Source organism: Lithobates pipiens, unplaced genomic scaffold (genome assembly GCF_037356315.1).
Source record: "Lithobates pipiens isolate NorthernLeopardFrog02 unplaced genomic scaffold, aLitPip1_a1.2 Scaffold_1, whole genome shotgun sequence".
In the NCBI taxonomy this organism is placed as follows: Eukaryota; Metazoa; Chordata; class Amphibia; order Anura; family Ranidae; genus Lithobates; species Lithobates pipiens.
Window position 1 is genome coordinate 6,419,584 of NW_027507685.1, and position 17,528 is coordinate 6,437,111.

At 38.7% G+C, this 17,528-nt stretch overlaps 1 protein-coding gene across 1 annotated transcript in view; it reads left to right on the top strand.

Annotated features, from left to right (window-relative positions):
• CUNH8orf48 (chromosome unknown C8orf48 homolog) overlaps positions 1–17,528 on the top strand; it is a 39,232-nt gene that overhangs the window by 16,963 nt on the left and 4,741 nt on the right. Inside the window, exons 2-4 of the mRNA XM_077476112.1 lie at positions 793–1,097; positions 2,330–2,416; positions 16,590–16,810. Coding sequence (XP_077332238.1) covers positions 800–1,097; positions 2,330–2,416; positions 16,590–16,810 — 606 coding nt within the window. The 5' untranslated portion in view covers positions 793–799. The remainder of the gene's footprint in view (positions 1–792; positions 1,098–2,329; positions 2,417–16,589; positions 16,811–17,528) is intronic.

Below are 17,528 nucleotides of genomic sequence, written 5' to 3' on the forward strand. Positions count from 1 at the left end.
TGGCATTGACGGGATATAAATTAAAACCTCTGAAATGATTCCCTAAGTGCTTTATCTCCTTATTTCACTTGTACAGTACAATACATGGAGTAAATCTCTGCAGGATATTAGGCAGTAAAAAGATGACCGTTTCAATGTTTTCAGGTCATTTTATGTGTGATGGGACTTCTTTTTTGTTATTACTTTTTAACTGCAAATCGGCTCCGGGAATTCTGCAGATTTTTTCCTTTCTCATCTGTGTGCTCATGAATGCTGCTATCAATTCAGCTGGAGAGTCAAAGGCAGTGGCGGCTGGTGAAGTTTTAGGATGGGGGGGCGCCAGACTGTCATCTACTGTATCCCAAACAATCTGTAAAAGGTACAAGATGGAGCCCACAAGCAAATTAAAGTGGAGCCTTTCCCCTGCAGTACCCCCTAGTGGCAGAAATGCATATTTCTCTTGTTCAAGTACTGTATTGAGAAGTACAGTGTTACTTGAATTGTATTCCAGCATTTGCTTGTCTTCAGTTGAAAGAACTTGCAATAATTGAAGACTTTACATAAAGTCTCAGAAATCTTTCATTAGGGTCTTCATGTTATATTGTTTGAATACCATGTCATAGATATATTATTTATCATTGTAAAAGAACATCTTCCACACCTTTTTCCCCAATTTTTCTAGAAATAAACAAAAAACAGCTTTGGAAAAACAAAACCAAAAAAACATTTTTTCCAGGCCTTCCCATCTCTACCTGTGTGCGGTGGAAGAAAAACAGTTTTTGCGTGCAGTAATATCTTGTTTTTATTTTGCAGAGAAATAATGGATCAGCCTCCTGGTGACCAGGAAAGCCCTGATTATGAAGAAACACTGGCACAGAGCAAGTCTGGGAGCAGCTCTGCAAACTACTCAAGTGATTTATTTGAATCCACTTCAGATGAATCTAGTTGGAATTATGAAAGTGATTCATTTGAATCTCTTACCAATGATTCTGTTCCGAACTATGAGAGCGATACATTTGAATCATATTCACACATGAAATCTCATGAAGTTTTGTTTTCTGAAACCATCAGCAGTATATTAGAAGCAGATGAGGAGGTCTCAGACAGAAATAATACAGGTACCTTAAAGCTTTAAGTTGCTCTAAATCTAGTTTTGATTACAAACAGAGAATTAACAAATCCAACTTTGCTTCCTTGGTATTATATGAATCAATTAATGGCAGTTCAAGTAGTAATTATTTAAAGGAAACGTGTACTGAGAACACTATGGAAACAGTTTTTGCTTACATCCTTCTCAGAATACTAGTTTGGCTTTAATACTAACCCACTAAATGCAATGCTTTCTGACTCACTGACTCATAGAAACATTATGTCGAAATATATAAATAGTTTCAACTGGGACTTTTGAAACAATATGTTTCAGTTAAAACATCTTACATCTTTTAATAATAACCACTATATAAAATAGCATACTACTATTTGCTTACAAAAACATTGTATAAAATATACATATACATAAACATATATGAACAGATATTGATCAGTGGATAATTATAGACCACGTTATTCTTTACATAGTTGTATCCCTCAACGTGTTTCCTTGGCATAGCTGTTCTTAATGGTAGTATTTAGAAAAATTCTAAAAAATTATAATTATGTTATAATTATAAACAAATATAAATCATCTAATTTATAGCCCCCTACGTGTTCTGACCATAAAAACGCAGTGTTTCTAAAACACACACAGATAGGGAAAGGTAGAACACAGGACAGAAACCACCCATGAGCCGGTCCCCCCCATGTACTCCCCATCAAAAAGCCAATAAGTGATAGTGCAAATCTACAAATATAAAAACATAAAACAAGCTGTTAAGCTATGTGGTTCCAAATTCATAATCTATCCTGCTAAATAGTTTATATATATATAGGCAATACGGATAAACTACTTTTGGAATTTTAATCGGAATGAGAATGCATGACCTTTATAGCTTAAAGTACAGGTTACCTCTAATATAGACTTTCCCCGCCACAGACCTCAAGTGCAGAGCTGCAGCCTCCTCTGTTCCTCAACATGTGGGCCACTCATGCCTATGTGGGGGTTAAGACATGGCCAGCTCTAAAGATATTTTCATCAGGCTGTAAACAACTGAGGTGGCTGCAGCTGTGTTGGTGGATTATTGTATTTAAGAGGCCAAATCTACTTAGAGTTATGTATTGTTTCTGAGTCTAGTGATATGGCAAATAAGGAGTAAGTGCTATGTTACATAATAAGACATGGGTCTTTTTTTTGCCTGACAAATAAGATCACATATCCAAACATCTAACTGTATATCCTTGTGGACTTTTGTAGAGAACGACTTAATTGGGAAATGGATAACAATACTTGTAAAAAGAAAACTTCTGTCTGAAAATTCTTCAAGACCTCAGCTCAGCACAGGTGAGTAAAACTTTCATTGTGGGAGCCCTACATTTTTACATCAAATAGAAAAGAGTTTGAGACTTTAGAAGAAGCATGCGATTTGGAAGCAAAAAAGAGCAATAGAGGTCAGATAATTTGTTTTTTTTTAGCTGTTAGCCTAGTACATTACATGGGGCGCAGTGGTGCACATTCCATGACCCATAATCCATCAGAATTGGTAAGTACATATATTAAAATATTGCACATCAAGAACATCAATCCTACAGCTCATCAACCCACAAGTGCTTTGTTTTGCCACTACTATTCCTTTTATATTGGCTTTTGAAGTTTAAAAATGGAGCAATTTGGAAATTGGATGAAAAGATTTAGCCCTGGGAAACACTTTTTGAAAGATAAAAAGTGCATTTTATATAGAACTATATAGATCAGACCAATATGGGGGACAAACGAGGAGGACAGAGGGACCTTGTTCCAAATCAGGGACAGTCCCTCAAAATTAGGGACAATTGGGAGCTATGCATTTTTGGTTTTGGGTTTAACCACTTCATGCCAGGAGGGCGTCCAGGGACGTACTTGACTTTGCGGGGCTATATCTGAATGATGTCTGCAGCTACAGATATCGTTCAGATATCAGCTTTTTCAGCCGGCGATTCCCTACACCATAGGAACGATCATAGCGGCTGTTCTGCCACTTGATCGTTCTTATGGGAGGAGGGAGGGGGCGCTTCCATCAGTTAGTCTGAGAATGGACCCGCTGGCCCTGGATGGTGATCATAGAGATTTCCAGTGGACCAGATGGTCGCGAAGTCTCTATGATCATTTGGAGGCTGGGCGCGATGTTATGGCGTCATGCCCGGCCTCTGCATTCAAAAAAACGGTGCCGCCTCGGCTGGGAATCTATTTTTTATTTTATTTATATTTTTTTAGGCTTCCCAGCCTAGAGGTGAGATGTGGGGTCTTTTTGACCCCATATTGCACTGTAAAAAGGACTGATCGTGCCATATTCCTATTACAAGGGATGTTTACATTCCTTGTAATCGTAATCGTGCGAGATAAAAAGTTGCATCGACCGCCATTGTATTCTCTAGTCTTTGCTAAAAAAAAAAAAAAAAACATATATATAATGTTTGGGGGTTCTATGTAATCTTGTAGCAAAAAAATGATGAATTTTACATGTAGGAGAGAAATGTCAGAATTGGCCTGTGTGCAAAGTGGTTAATACCACTTTAAGCCAGAGTCTTCTTTTTAAGAGTGTTGGCAACAAGCACAAGGATATACAGTGGCTATAAAACATCTACACACCCCTGTTATGTGATGTAAAAAAAAAAGAGACAAAAAAATAAACTGTGCAACTCAACTGAAAAACATACTGAAATCTTTTGGGGGGGGGGGGGACTAAAATAATGTGGTTGCATAAGTGTGCACACCCTCTTAAGCCTTGTACACACGGTCGGAGAATCCGTCGGAATGCGTCTTATCGGACCGTGTCGTCGGATAATCCGACTGTGTGTGGTATGCATCGGACTTATTCCGTCCAAATATCCGTCTGACCCAATTTTCCAACATGTTGGAAATATTTTCCGACCAACTGGTTCGATCGGACATACTCCGATCATGTGTAGAGAATTTTGATCGGACCAAGTGCCACGCATGCTCAGATCAAATTCCTACATCAAAGCTATTGGCTACTAGTCCCATCGTAACGAAATTACGTCATCACGTTCTGAATGATCGGATTTTTTGACAACGTAGTCCGACCGTGTGTATGCAACAGTTTCGGACAAGATCCAACAGGCAAAATCCGACGGATTTGGTTGGCAGAATGTCCGACTGTGTGTACAGGGGCTAATATCTGTAGCTGTGTTCAGAATTAAGCAATCACATTCAAACTCATGTTAAATAGGTGTCAGTACACATCTGCCATCATTTCAAGTGCCTTTGATTAACCTCAAATAAAGTTCAGCTGTTCTAGTAGGTCTTTCCTGACTCTTTTAGTCGCATCCTACAGCAAAAGCCATGATCTGCAGAGAGCATCCAAAGCATCAGAGGGATCTCATTGTTTTAGTTTTTTTGTAAATTCTTTATTTTTCAGGGTGAAACATGCGGAAATACAGAAAGCTCAACAGGGTACAATACAATGACAATACAAGCTGTTCATCTCTATATCTATGCTTTATGCAATCGTGAGAGCACTTTACGTGATGCTTCCTAGCAAGGTTTAGGCAGATTGTGTGTCCAAAAAATAGGAGTCCTCCGCATGACCCCTTTAATTTTTCTCACCATTTACCGTATTTTAAGACAATGGGATCTCATTGTTAAAAGGTATCAGTCAGGAGAAGGGTACAAAAGAATTTCCAAGGCATAACATATACCATGGAACACAGTGAAGACAGTCATCAAGTGGAGAAAATATGGCACAACAGTGATGTTGGAATTATCAAAGAAACTGTTTGTGTTCTCCATCTTATAGGCTTAATTAACCACTTGACAACTGGGCACTTGAATCCCCTTCCTAACCAGACCAATTTTAGCTTTAGGTGCTCTTACATTTTGAATGAAAATGACTCAGTCATGCAACACTGTACCCATATGAAATGTTTGTCCTTTTTTTCATACAAATAGAGCTTTCTTTTGGTGGTATTTAATCACCGCTGCGTTTTTTATTTTTTGTGCTATAAAAAAAGACGGAAAATTTGGTAAAAAAAATAAAATAATAGTTTTTCGTTTAAAATTTATTGGCAAAGTATTGCACGTTATTGCAGAGTATTGCACAGTATGGGCACAGAGCAGCGCTGTGGGCACTACAGATCCAGCCCACATCGCTGCTAAAAATGATCTCTCCCCTCGCACTGTACAGATCAGTACAGAGAGGGGAGGGAGGAACCGGCATCGTGACATGACGCCAGTTTGTTTACAAATGATTGCTCCGTCATTTGACTACATTTCCACTGATAGACTGATAGACTCGTGTCCAAAAGACTTAGGCCGCGTACACACGCGCGGACTGTTCGCCCAACTTTGTCCGCTGAACAGTGTTTGGGCGGACAGTCCGCTCGTGTGTGGGCTTTCAGCGGACAGTTTCAGCGGACAGTTGGACGGACAAGGTTTTTCGGAAATTCCGTAAAACTGTCCGCTGAAACCTTGTTTCAGCGAACAGTCCGCTCGTGTGTAGGCTTGTTCGTCAAACAAAGTTGCGCGCATGCTCAGAAAGGATTTTCACGCCGAAAGCTATAATGCAGTGTATAGGATGTCGTATTTTTCGTCCCGTCGTACGTGCCGTTCACGTCATCGCGCACGGTTTCAGCAAACTGTTCGTCCGTCGTGTGTGGCCATGTCCGTCCATGCTAAGTTTGAGCGGACTGTTTGCCGAAACTGTTGGACGGACAAAGTTGGGCGAACAGTCCGCGCGTGTGTACGCGGCCTTAGTGATGTAATCAAATCAAAAGGTGCTTCAACAAAGTATTCGTTCAAGGGTGTGCACACTTATGCAACCAAATAATTGTATTTTTTTTAATTTTTACTTTCATCCTCCTAAAAGATTTCAGTTTGTTGTTCAACTGAGTTGTGCAGTTTATAGGTCACATTAAAGGTGGAAAAAGTTCCGCAATGATTTATCTTTGTTTCATTTTTTTACATCACAGAAACCTGACATTTTAACAGGGGCGTGTAGACTTTTTATATCCACTCTAGCTCTTATCTATGCTACCTAATCAATTATATGTGCATTTATTATGTTACAGTGAATTCTTTTTAATGAAGGTCATAATTTGGATTCTGCTCGGTATTTCAAAGAAAAGCTTAAATATATTTAAATATGATGACTTGAATGGTTTAGAATTCTTTGTAACACACTGCTGAGTATTTTAGTGTTCTAGCATTGCATAATATGAAAAGCTATTATGTACTGTAACAAACGGAGAACCTGTTCTTTTCTGAATACATTTTAATTGCTGCATTGTGTATGCTGTATATAAGTTACTTTTTTGTGTGTGTGTGTGTGTGTGTAATTCATTTTATTTTACATAACTTTTTATTTATGTGGTGTGTGTGTATGTATATGTGTGTATGTATATGTGTGTATGTATATGTGTGTATGTATGTGTGTGTGTGTGTGTGTGTGTGTGTGTGTGTATATATATATATATATATATATATATATATATATATATATATATATATATAGAAAAGAGTATTATCCTATATAACAATGGTGTATTCTAAGCCCCTGTACACACGGTCAGACATTCTGCCAACCAAATCCGTCGGATTTTGCCTGTCGGATCTTGTCCGAAACTGTTGCATACACACGGTCGGACTAAGTTGTCGAAAAATCCGATCATTCAGAACGTGATGACGTAATTTCGTTACAATGGGACTAGTAGCCAATAGCTTTGATGTATGAATTTGATCTGAGCATGCGTGGCACTTGGTCCGATCAAAATTCTCTACACATGATCGGAGTATGTCAGATCGAACCAGTTGGTCGGAACATATTTTCAACATGTTGGAAAATTGGGTCAGAAGGAATCAGTCCGGTGCATACCACACACAGTCGGAATATCCGACAACACGGTCCGATAGGACACATTCCGACGGATTCTCCGACCGTGTGTACAAGGGCTAACACAGTTCAGAAAGTACCCTTCAGTACTGAAGATTTTTTTGTTTTTTTTTCAATTCTTGTACTCTTACCCAGCACTTTCAGTATAGTTTATTCATCCCTACAAATTTGCTGTTTCAAGATCTTCTTTGAACAGCTTTCCCAGTAGTACAAAGCCCCTGGCCAAGGTCTTCTGAATTCTTCCAAGTTGTACCCACACATGTGTGCTGTGACCTCCATTCACATCAGTGGAAATCCAATTTGTCAGCCTTGCTAATTGATGAAAGCATCTGTTTAAAATTTTAATACCAGTGCCCCAAGTCACTTAGCACTTAAATGTTGCCATTGCATCCTTTTTAATATTTTCATTTTGCCAAAATCAACTCCCAGCTAAAAAATACCTGTCCTGGCCACATTTTCCTATAGTCCGTTGTTCTCTGCAAAAGGCTGCAGAACATTCAGTGAAATGTAAATTAGTAAAATATTTCTCCATACCCTTTCTAGATACAAATAAACCAAATACTGTGGTTTTATATTTACACCTGTGGGCATTATCATGCTATGTGCTTTTTTTTTTTTTTTTCAAATTTCAATTGGAACTTAATCAATTACGTGGGTAATCTTCAATTTTCAAGTGCAATGAGCACATGTTTATTTTGATTTTCCTGGTGCTTTCATGGTTGTCCCTTGGGGCTTTGTCTTATTGTTTTATGCACTTAGATGCACAGCCTTGATTACATCCTAATTGTTTTTTCATAAAATTGAAGCTGATCTTAGTTAATACATTCAGCTACATAATTAGAACGGAGTTCTGAATAAGGGATGAAAATAGGTGAATTAGGGCATTCATTGTTAATATTATGGCATAGCATTATTAGTTTACCCATTAACAGTTTTGAAAGATGCTTTCATTCCTCTTACACTGATCCAAGACTTTTGCATGTGTTCCTGTTAAAGGGATGTCTGTCCGAGTTTCAGACATTTCAGACAGTACAGTACAGTATGTATAACATGCTTTCTTTTTTTTTTTGGTGAATATATTGTTTGTTTTTTTTTGGTTTTTTTCTTATGTTTTCTTTCTTTCTTTTTTTTTTTAATTTTTTTGTTTAAATTCTAAAAAAACAAAAAACAAAAAAAAAATGTTTCTTTTTTGTTCTCCCTCCAAGAACTTCAAGTTCCCTTCAATATTTTATGGAGTCTATGATGAATTACTTTTCATAATAAATCATACAGTTTTATACATCTGCATAGCTAGACCTAAATATGTACATGGACTGCCATGGTCCATTTGACCACCACTGGGTTTTTTGCTAAACAAACTAAAAAAAACATCTACATTTTTGGGGAAAAAAAAGTTTTAGTTTTCTGTTATACAATTTTGATTTCTCCTTTACTGACAGGCACTGATCGCCCAAGATACAAGTCAGATTTCAGGCATCCCCTGCAACAAAAATATAATTTTTGGACAGATACTTTTAATAGGAACACGTCTAACGGGATGCAGGCCCAGCAGATTTCCTCATTAGTGCCCTACAACTGCACCCCTGGCAGTTAATTATCAAACCACTGCCCATTAGGCCCACTCAGTACAGAGGCACACACAAACACACATGGATTACTTCAGATTAAAAAAGGAAGGAATCTGCAACAAAGGTTGTTATAATCCTTGCAATGTACATAGATCACCCAGAGGGGAACGTTTTCTTCTCAACAAAAGTGGAGTTGCGCTTTAAAAGTGGAGTTCCAGCTAAAAGTTAAACCTCCGTTTACATTTCACATTTGTATGTAATTTTTTTTTGGGGAGGGGGGAGCGGGTACCTAGTTTTGACAGGTACCCAGCTCCCACTTCCGCTTTTGCCGCCTAAGCAACTCTTACTCTTCCGCCCTCCTTCCCTGCAATCTTCTGAGACACGTCATAGGTCCCAGAAGATTGCCCGGCCACTGAGAAGGCGCAGCGCGACTCGCGCATGTGCAGTCTGCACCCGGCTGTGAAGCCGCAACCTGTCACAGCCAGGTGCCCACACTTGCAATGTCGGCACCGCAGAGAGGGAGAGGAGCAAAGCTTTGGGCGGCCGCATCGCTGGACCGTGGGACAGGGGAGTGTCTGTTTTTTTTTAAAAGTCAGCAGCTACACTTTTTGTAGCTGCTGACTTTTAATAAACTTAAAAACAACTGGAACACCGCTTTAAGAATGTTGGGATTACCCAGGTGCTTCCAGGCAAACGAGGCAAATTTTTGCCCTTTTTCTGGTTAGCAGTGGGTCCCGCCTTGAGCTAGTCCTAGAGCAATGCCTACCCTAGACCTTCTCCAAATATATTGACTCTTCCTGTAAACTTGACCTGCATGCCTATTGCTTTTTGAAAGCCTAACCTTCCCCTAAATGTAACCCCCTTGTTAGCATATTTACCTCCAGGATCCTGTGTGTCTAAAGATTCCATTGTACTTAATCAACATTTCTATCCATTGTGTTTCTACAACCCCAATTCTAAAAAAAAGTTGGGGCGCTGTGTAAAATCTACTTAAAAACAGAATGCAATGATTTTCAAATCTCATTAACCCATATTTTATAAAAGAAAATAGAAAACATATCAAATATTTAAACTGAGAAAATATATTATTTTAAGAAAAAAAAAAAAGTAAAGTAATTTTGAAATTGATGGCAGAAACACGTTTAAAAAGAGTTGGGACAGGGCAAAAAAAGGCTGCAAAGTAAGTGGTACTAACAAGGAAAAGCTGGAAGAACATTTTGCAACTAATTAGGTTGAGGCCGCGTACACATGCGCGGACTGTTTGCCCAACTTTGTCCGTTCAACAGTTTCGGCAAACAGTCCGCTCAAACTTAGCATGGACGGACATGGCCACACACGACGAACGAACAGTTTGCTGAAACCGTGCGCGATGACGTGAATGGCACGTACGACGGGACGAAAAATACGACGTCCTATACACTGCATTATAGCTTTCGGCGTGAAAATCCTTTCTGAGCATGCGCGCAACTTTGTTTGACGAACAAGCCTACACACGAGCGGGCTGTTCGCTGAAACAAGGTTTCAGCGGACAGTTTTTCGGAATTTCCGAAAAACCTTGTCCGTCCAACTGTCCGCTGAAACTGTCCGCTGAAAGCCCACACACGAGTGGACTGTCCGCCCAAACACTGTTCAGCGGACAAAGTTGGGCGAACAGTCCACCCGTGTGTACGCGGCCTGACAGTGCATTAACGTGACTGGGTATAAAAAGAGCATTTTGGAGAGTCAGAGCATCTCCGAAGTAAAGATGGGCGGAGTTTCACCAATCTGCGTATAAAAATGAAAAATTTCAGAATAATGTTCTACGTAAAATTGCAAAGACTTTAAATATATCATCATCTACAGTACATAATATAATCAAACGATTCAGAGAATCTGAGGAAATCTCTGCAAGGGACAAGGCTGGAATGCATAATGCCCGTAATCTTCTGTTCCTCAGATGGCACTGCACTGGCAATAAAAACAGGCATGATTCTGTGATAGACATCACTGCATTGCTTCAGGAATACATCCAAAAATCACTGTCTGTGAACTCTGTTTGCTGTGCCATTCTCAATTGCAAGTTATCATGCAAAGAAGAAGCCATATCTGAACATAATCCAGAAATACCATTTTCTTCTCTGGGCCAAGCTCATTTAAAATGGGAAAACTGTTATGTGGTCAGACTAATCGAAATTTATTTTTGGTAACCATAAGCACTGAGTTCTGTGGACTGAAGAAGAGATGGACCTTCTCCCTGTTACCAATGCTCAGTTCATCTCTGATGGTATGGGGGTGTATTAATGCGTATGAATTGGGCAGTTTGCACATCTGGAAAGGCACCATCAGTGCTGAGGGATATATCCAGATTTTAGAGCCTCATAAGCTCCAATCCAGATGACGCCTTTTTTTCCGGGAAGGCCTTGCCTATCTCAAGGACAATGCTAAACCGCATACTGCATCTATGACAATGGCATGGCTTTGTAGTAGAAGTGTCCAGGTGTATAACTGGCCTGCCTACAGCCCAGACCTTTCACCAACTAAAAATATTTAGCGCATTTGGAAACGAAAAATACAACAAAGAAGACCCAGAACTGTTGTGCGGTTAAAATCCAATCTCAGGCAAGAATAGGACACCATTCTTCTCCAGTAACTGGTCTCTTCAGTTCCCAGACATTTACAGAGTATTGTTAAAAGAAGAGGGGTTGCTATACCATGGTAAACATGGACCTGGCCCAACTTTTTGAGACATGTTGCTGCCATCAGTGTCAAAATTACCTTATTTTTTTTATCTTCAAATGGTACGTTTTCTCCATTTAATCATTTGATATGCTTTCTGTTTTCTATCGTGAATAAAATACGGGTCTCCTGAGATTTTGAAATCACTGCATTGTGTTTTTTTTGTACATTTTACATGACACTTTTTTGGAATTGATGTTGTACAATAGGATTATAACCACTAGGCCAGGCTTGTGAGGAAGTAGTCTTTGTTCCCATTAACTTGGGTAGGTACCTCCCCATGTTGCGGGCTTGTGGCCTGGTATGGTTCAAGAAGGAGAGCATACTCCTTTCAACTCCTTTGCTGGCCTGCCAGGTTCAGATAAGAGCCTGGTATGTTATTTTGGGGGATCCCACGTTCTTCTTCTTTTTTTTTTTTTTTTTTTTTGCACAAGGCCCCCCTTAAAATTCATAATTGACCTGAAGGGCCCACACAATTTTTTTTTCTTTTCCTTTGTTTACATTTAATTGTCATCTGGAAATCTGTCTGTTAGCTAAATGAGCTGGTTGGGGATAAGTCACCTATTGTTAAGAGGCTGGTTGGTGCCAGCTTCCTGACAACCAGTAGCCCTGAGCGGGATCTGCACATTATCCGTAGTACTATCACTGCTTTTTCACAAAATGTTTCATTCCCACTGCAGCTGGAGGTCCAGTCTGCGATAGCTGCTAAATGTTTAAATTCTAATTTTGTACATTCGTTAACCACTTCCTGACCGCAATAAGGCTACAGTGTGGGGCCGGCTGTGCATAATCGTGTGTAGAGGTCGATGATATATCAGCATCGGCCGATTGTGCTGTTAAAAAAGGCTGATTATATCTTCAGTGTGACTTGCAAATCACTTCTGTAATAGAAGTCAATGCAAGTTGCCTGAAATCTTCCATGGATCCACTTGTTCTCCTCTCTGGGCAGTCTGCCAAGAAAAGACCAAAGAGATACAATGTTTATAGTTATCAATGAACTGAACTTGTGTGGAGGAGTTCTCAGTTTAACCATTTAAAGACGAAATCTTTTCTGAAACTTGTTGCTTACAAGTAAAAATCCTGTATTTTCTGCTAGAAAATCACTTAGAACTCCCGAAAATTATATATATTTTTTAGCAGAGACCCTAGGGAATAAATTAATGGTTGTTGCAATATTTTATGTGACGCGGTATTTGCGCAGAGGTCTTTCAAATGCAATTTTTTTTGGAAAAAATACACTAATGATTTAAAAAATAAAAAAACGAAAACTGTAAAGTTAGCCCATTTTTATTTCGTCCAAAACTTTTGATTACCTGTTTTTGTGTATTTTTTATATTTAAGATCTAGTTTTTTAAATTATACATACAAGTGAACTAATTGGAGATTTGTTTTGTTTAATAAATGTTTAAATGTAAGAAATTTTCTGTATCACTTATTACTTTAACCACTTGCCGACCAGCGCACGACGATGTACGTCGACAGAATGGCACGGGCAGGCAAATGGGCGTACATGTACGTCCCTTTAAATTTGCCGCCCTGCCATCGGGAGCACGCCGCCGGCGGCACGCTCCCCCACTGGTCGGGACCCCCGTGAGTCCGGTCGCGGGACCCGTGGACTCGATCGCCGCGGGCATCCCCGCGATCGTCTCACGGAGCGGCCAAATGAAGAAATGCCATTGTAAACAGCATTTCTTCATTCTGCCTGGCAACTAGTGACGCTGGTCTCTGCTCCATGTGATTGGAGCAGAGATCAGTGTTCACTAAATGAAAGCCCAGCCCCTCCCAAAGTTAGTAACACACCCCTAGGAACACTTAACCCCTACACTGCCACCCACTGGTTAACCCCTTCACTGCCAGTGTCATTTACACAGGAATCACTGCATTTATATAGCAGTGATTACTGTATAAATGACAATGGTCCCAAAAATGTGTCAAAAATGTCCGATGGGTCCCCCACAATGTCGCAGTCACAATAAAAATCGCTTATCGCCGCCATTACTAGTAAAAAAATAATAATAAAAAATTATTAATAAAAATGCTATAAAACTATCCCTATTTTGTAAGCGCTATAACTTTTGCGCAAACCAATCAATAATCGCTTATTGCGATTTTTTTTTTTTCTACCAAAAATATGTAGAAGAATACGTATCGGCCTAAACTGAGGGAAAAAAATGTTTTTTTTATATATTTTTGGGGGATATTTATTGTAACAAAAAGTAAGAAATAATGCGTTTTTTTCAAAATTGTCGCTCTATTTTTGTTTATAGCGCAAAAAATAAAAACCGCAGGGGTGATCAAATACCACCAAAAGAAAGCTCTATTTGTGGGAAAAAAAGGACGTCAATTTTGTTTGGGAGCCACGTCGCACGACCGCGCAATTGTCAGTTAAAGCGACGCAGTGCCGAATCGCAAAAAGTGGTCTGGTCTTTGACCAGCAAATTGGTCTGGTCTGAAAGTGGTTAAGGCTCCTTTCACACTGGAGTAGGCAGGCGTTTTTTTTTGCTGTGAAGCGCAACTGCCAAATCGCATTGAAGGCGCTTCGGCAGCAGTGCCCATTCATTTCAATGGGCAGGAGTGGTGGAGGAGTGGTATACACCGCTCCAAAGATGCTGCTTGCAGGACTTTTTTTAACGTCCTGCCAGCGCATCGCCTCAATGTGAAAGCACTCGGGGCTTTCACACAGACTGCAGGGGAGCCGTTTTACAGGCGCTATTTTTATCCCAAAAGCGCCTGAAAAATGGCCTAGTGTGAAAGGTGACTGTTAGATTTTTATGAGATGAAGGGGGAAAAAAAATCGGCCTAACATATCGGCCCAAAAAAATTGGCATCATATATCGGCGATCGGCTGCTGCGATTTCTAAATATCGGCATTGGCCAGAGAAAACCCATATCGGTCGACCTCTAATCGTGTGTGTGTGTGTGTGTGTTTGTGTGTGTGTGATTTTTGCATTTTGCGTGTGTCCTTCTGCCCAGCTCTGTTTTGATTCATCACAGCACATGCCGATCACCGAGTCCTGGCCAATGATTGACTGCTGACAACCGGTAATCGGCTCTGAGCTTCCCTGAACACAACTCTGTGAATATAAACGATACAGAGCCGTGTTCCGTGAAAGGGGATCTCGTTGTTTGTCCCCTGCTAAGCAGGAAATGAAAACAACTTGTTCCCCCGTAAAAGCAGCACACAGTAGGCACACATTTAACCCTGTGATCACCCTAGATGTTAACCCCTTCCTGTCAAGTGTCAGTACATTGACAGTGCAAATTATTAGCACTGATCACTGTAATAATGTCACTGGTGATGTCAGTGGCAGTTCGTTCCCCCCCAGCGTCCATGTCAGATTGCCCGCCGCATTATTACTTTCACACAAACCAATCAATATACACTTATTGGGATTTTTTTTTTTTTTACCAAAGTCATGTAGCAGAATAAATTTTGGCCAATATTTATTAAGAATTTATTTTTTATGGGATATGTTATATAGCAAACAAGTTAAAATATTGTTTATTTTTTTCAAAATTGTCTGCCTTTTTTTCGTTTTTATAGTAAAAAATAAACCCAGAGGTAATCAAATCCCACCCAAAAAAAAGCTCTGTGTGAAAAGAAAGATATAAAATTTGTTACCTGTAGTAAATTGACATTTCAAAGGCTGCGTGCGATATTTCATATAAAACACAAATATTGAACACGATAAACATTGAATTAACCCCAGGCTTGCAGTCCAATAAATAGTTTACATTTAGTGGGGCTGGCTGTGATTAAGCATGGCTTTGTTCAGCCAATTGAAGGGCTCTTTCACACATGCGGACTCTGCAGGTGAATCTGTCTGCTGATCCCCGCTGAGCAGGCAGATGACAGGTCTGTGTCCACTCCGATTATGCAGAGCGCACACGAACACATACACAGCCTGCTTTCCTCTATGGGCGATTGGATGTCAACAGACCCCCGTCCGTTGACATCCGACTGTCATCCAATCCAATCTGCCAGATGGATGGTGAATGGATTCCTCATCCGTCTGCTTTTAATGTATAGGATCGGATGTTGGTGGGTGTAAAAGGAGAAGATCAGAAATCATCTGGCCAAAGGTCAAGGCCTTTGGTTTTGTGACAAGTACTGGAGGAAGTGTTGGGGTAGTTGTCTCATTTAGAGCAAGGAAATAGCCAGGTTAGTAAGTGTACTGGTCTGAAAGTAACCTTAAATTATACTCTAAATCAGTAATATGTAGAAGCTGTTCTCTTGCCCTTTATAGAATGTGTGCAGCTTTTACTTACTTTAAAAGTAATCTATAGTGTGATAGCTGTTGGGTCCACTTTTTTTATTTTTTAGTTGATATGTTTTTAAACTGCGTATGTCTTCCGTCTTCTTTTATTTTATTTTTTATTTTTTTAACTATTTATGTAAAATCAGTTTTTATTAAACTGTTAATACAGCCATGACAATGGATACAGAGAAATTTGGGTTTCCAAAAGAGAACATCGCAGAAGCTGTTTACCTTTTAAGGTCTCCATCTGAAAAAAACTATATTGAATATTAACCTGACTAAATATATTTTAAAACATTGAAAATAATTTTTACATTTGTATTAGCCCAGCCCATAATATGTTAAAAAAAAGTGAAGATATGTTTAAAAGCAATCACTATATATTTCTTAAATTAGGCATTTTTTTTATTATAGATTTTCATCTATAATTACTTTTTGTTGCAGTCCACAGTTGAACTGGGATCATCAAAGGCCTTGCCAGTTTGGATTTCCTTTTAATTTTCTGATAAACTTCTTCATGTACCAGGTTTTTTCCATATAGCATTAGTTGAAGAAGGCATCTATACCATCCCGGTAGATAGGTATGCATCCCAAGTTGACTCATGAGTATGAATGTCTCAGGGGTTGCAGGATATATGTATGTATATATATATATATATATATATATATATATATATATATATATATATATATATATATATATATATATATATATATATATATATATATATATATATAAAAAATTTATTATAAACAATTCAGCCTCTTTTTTGTTTTTGTGCAATAATCCAAACATTTATAGAAGTTGAATGCTGTACAAAACTTAGAACTTTAAAGTGGTATTATACCACAAAAAAATGTATTATATATTAGAGCTCACCAATTCTTAGATGCGGTGGTTTAAGAATTAATAAACTGCATGATGTATAATTTTATATTTTGGGGTTTAATATTGCTTTAAGGCTTTAATCACATATGAGTATTAACACAATGCTCATCTTTTATTTTGTATGTGAAAATGACACATTGTTTCAAGTTGTATGGTTAATAGATTTTATTTACATGAAGTTCATATGTTATCTTTTCAGTTTCTCAGCCAAAGTATACAGAGTCGGCGTGTTCTCCATTGCTGTCTTATTGTTCCAAGAAGATACGGCATCTGCATCAACAGCCAACATTAATCCAAGTAAAAAAGCCACATCCAGGAAAACAACACTGGGGTTCAACACATAGGGATCCTTCATGTTACATCCCCAGTGCGATAATGAACAGACTACAAATGCAGAATGTCAATGAAACTATGAAACAGGTATATAATGGTTGTGTGGGTGAGGCAAGGCCCTTCTTATGTTTAACAGAAGATATAAGGGTGATGAACAGGTGACTGAAAGTAAAAGTGTACATTCACAAATGCACTTTTTTAATGTATGAGCAATCAGTAATATACTGCAAATAGTACTACCATCATTTGTACTGTGTGCAAGTATTCTACAGTATTTCACACCATGTTTATGAAAAAAAAAAAAAATGGCCATGGAGGGGGTTATTTACCAAAACTGGAGAGTGCAAAATCTGGTGCAAAATCTGGTGCAGCTCTGCATAGTAATCAATCAGCTTCCAGGTTTTATTGGCAAAGCTTAATTAAACAAGCTGAAGTTAGAAGCTAATTGGCTACAATGCACATCTGCACCAGATTCTGAGTGCTCAGGTTTTTATCTTAAGTAAACATTTCAGTTATTTTAACTCCTTAGTGACCGAAGATAAAACAAATGTCAATGCCTGAACACAATTTTGCAAATCTGTTAGGAAAACTGTACATGGCATTGAAACTACTTTTTGTATCCTGGTGGATTATACCTTGTTTTTGTCAGGACAAATTGGGCTTTACTTTGGTGGTAAATGGTAACAGATCTTGGCTGACTTTTTTATTATTGTTGAAGAACTGTCCCAAATTTGTAAAAAAAGAAAAAAATATTTTTTTAACATTTTTTAAATTAGCTGTATATTTCTTGCTGTTACCATAATAT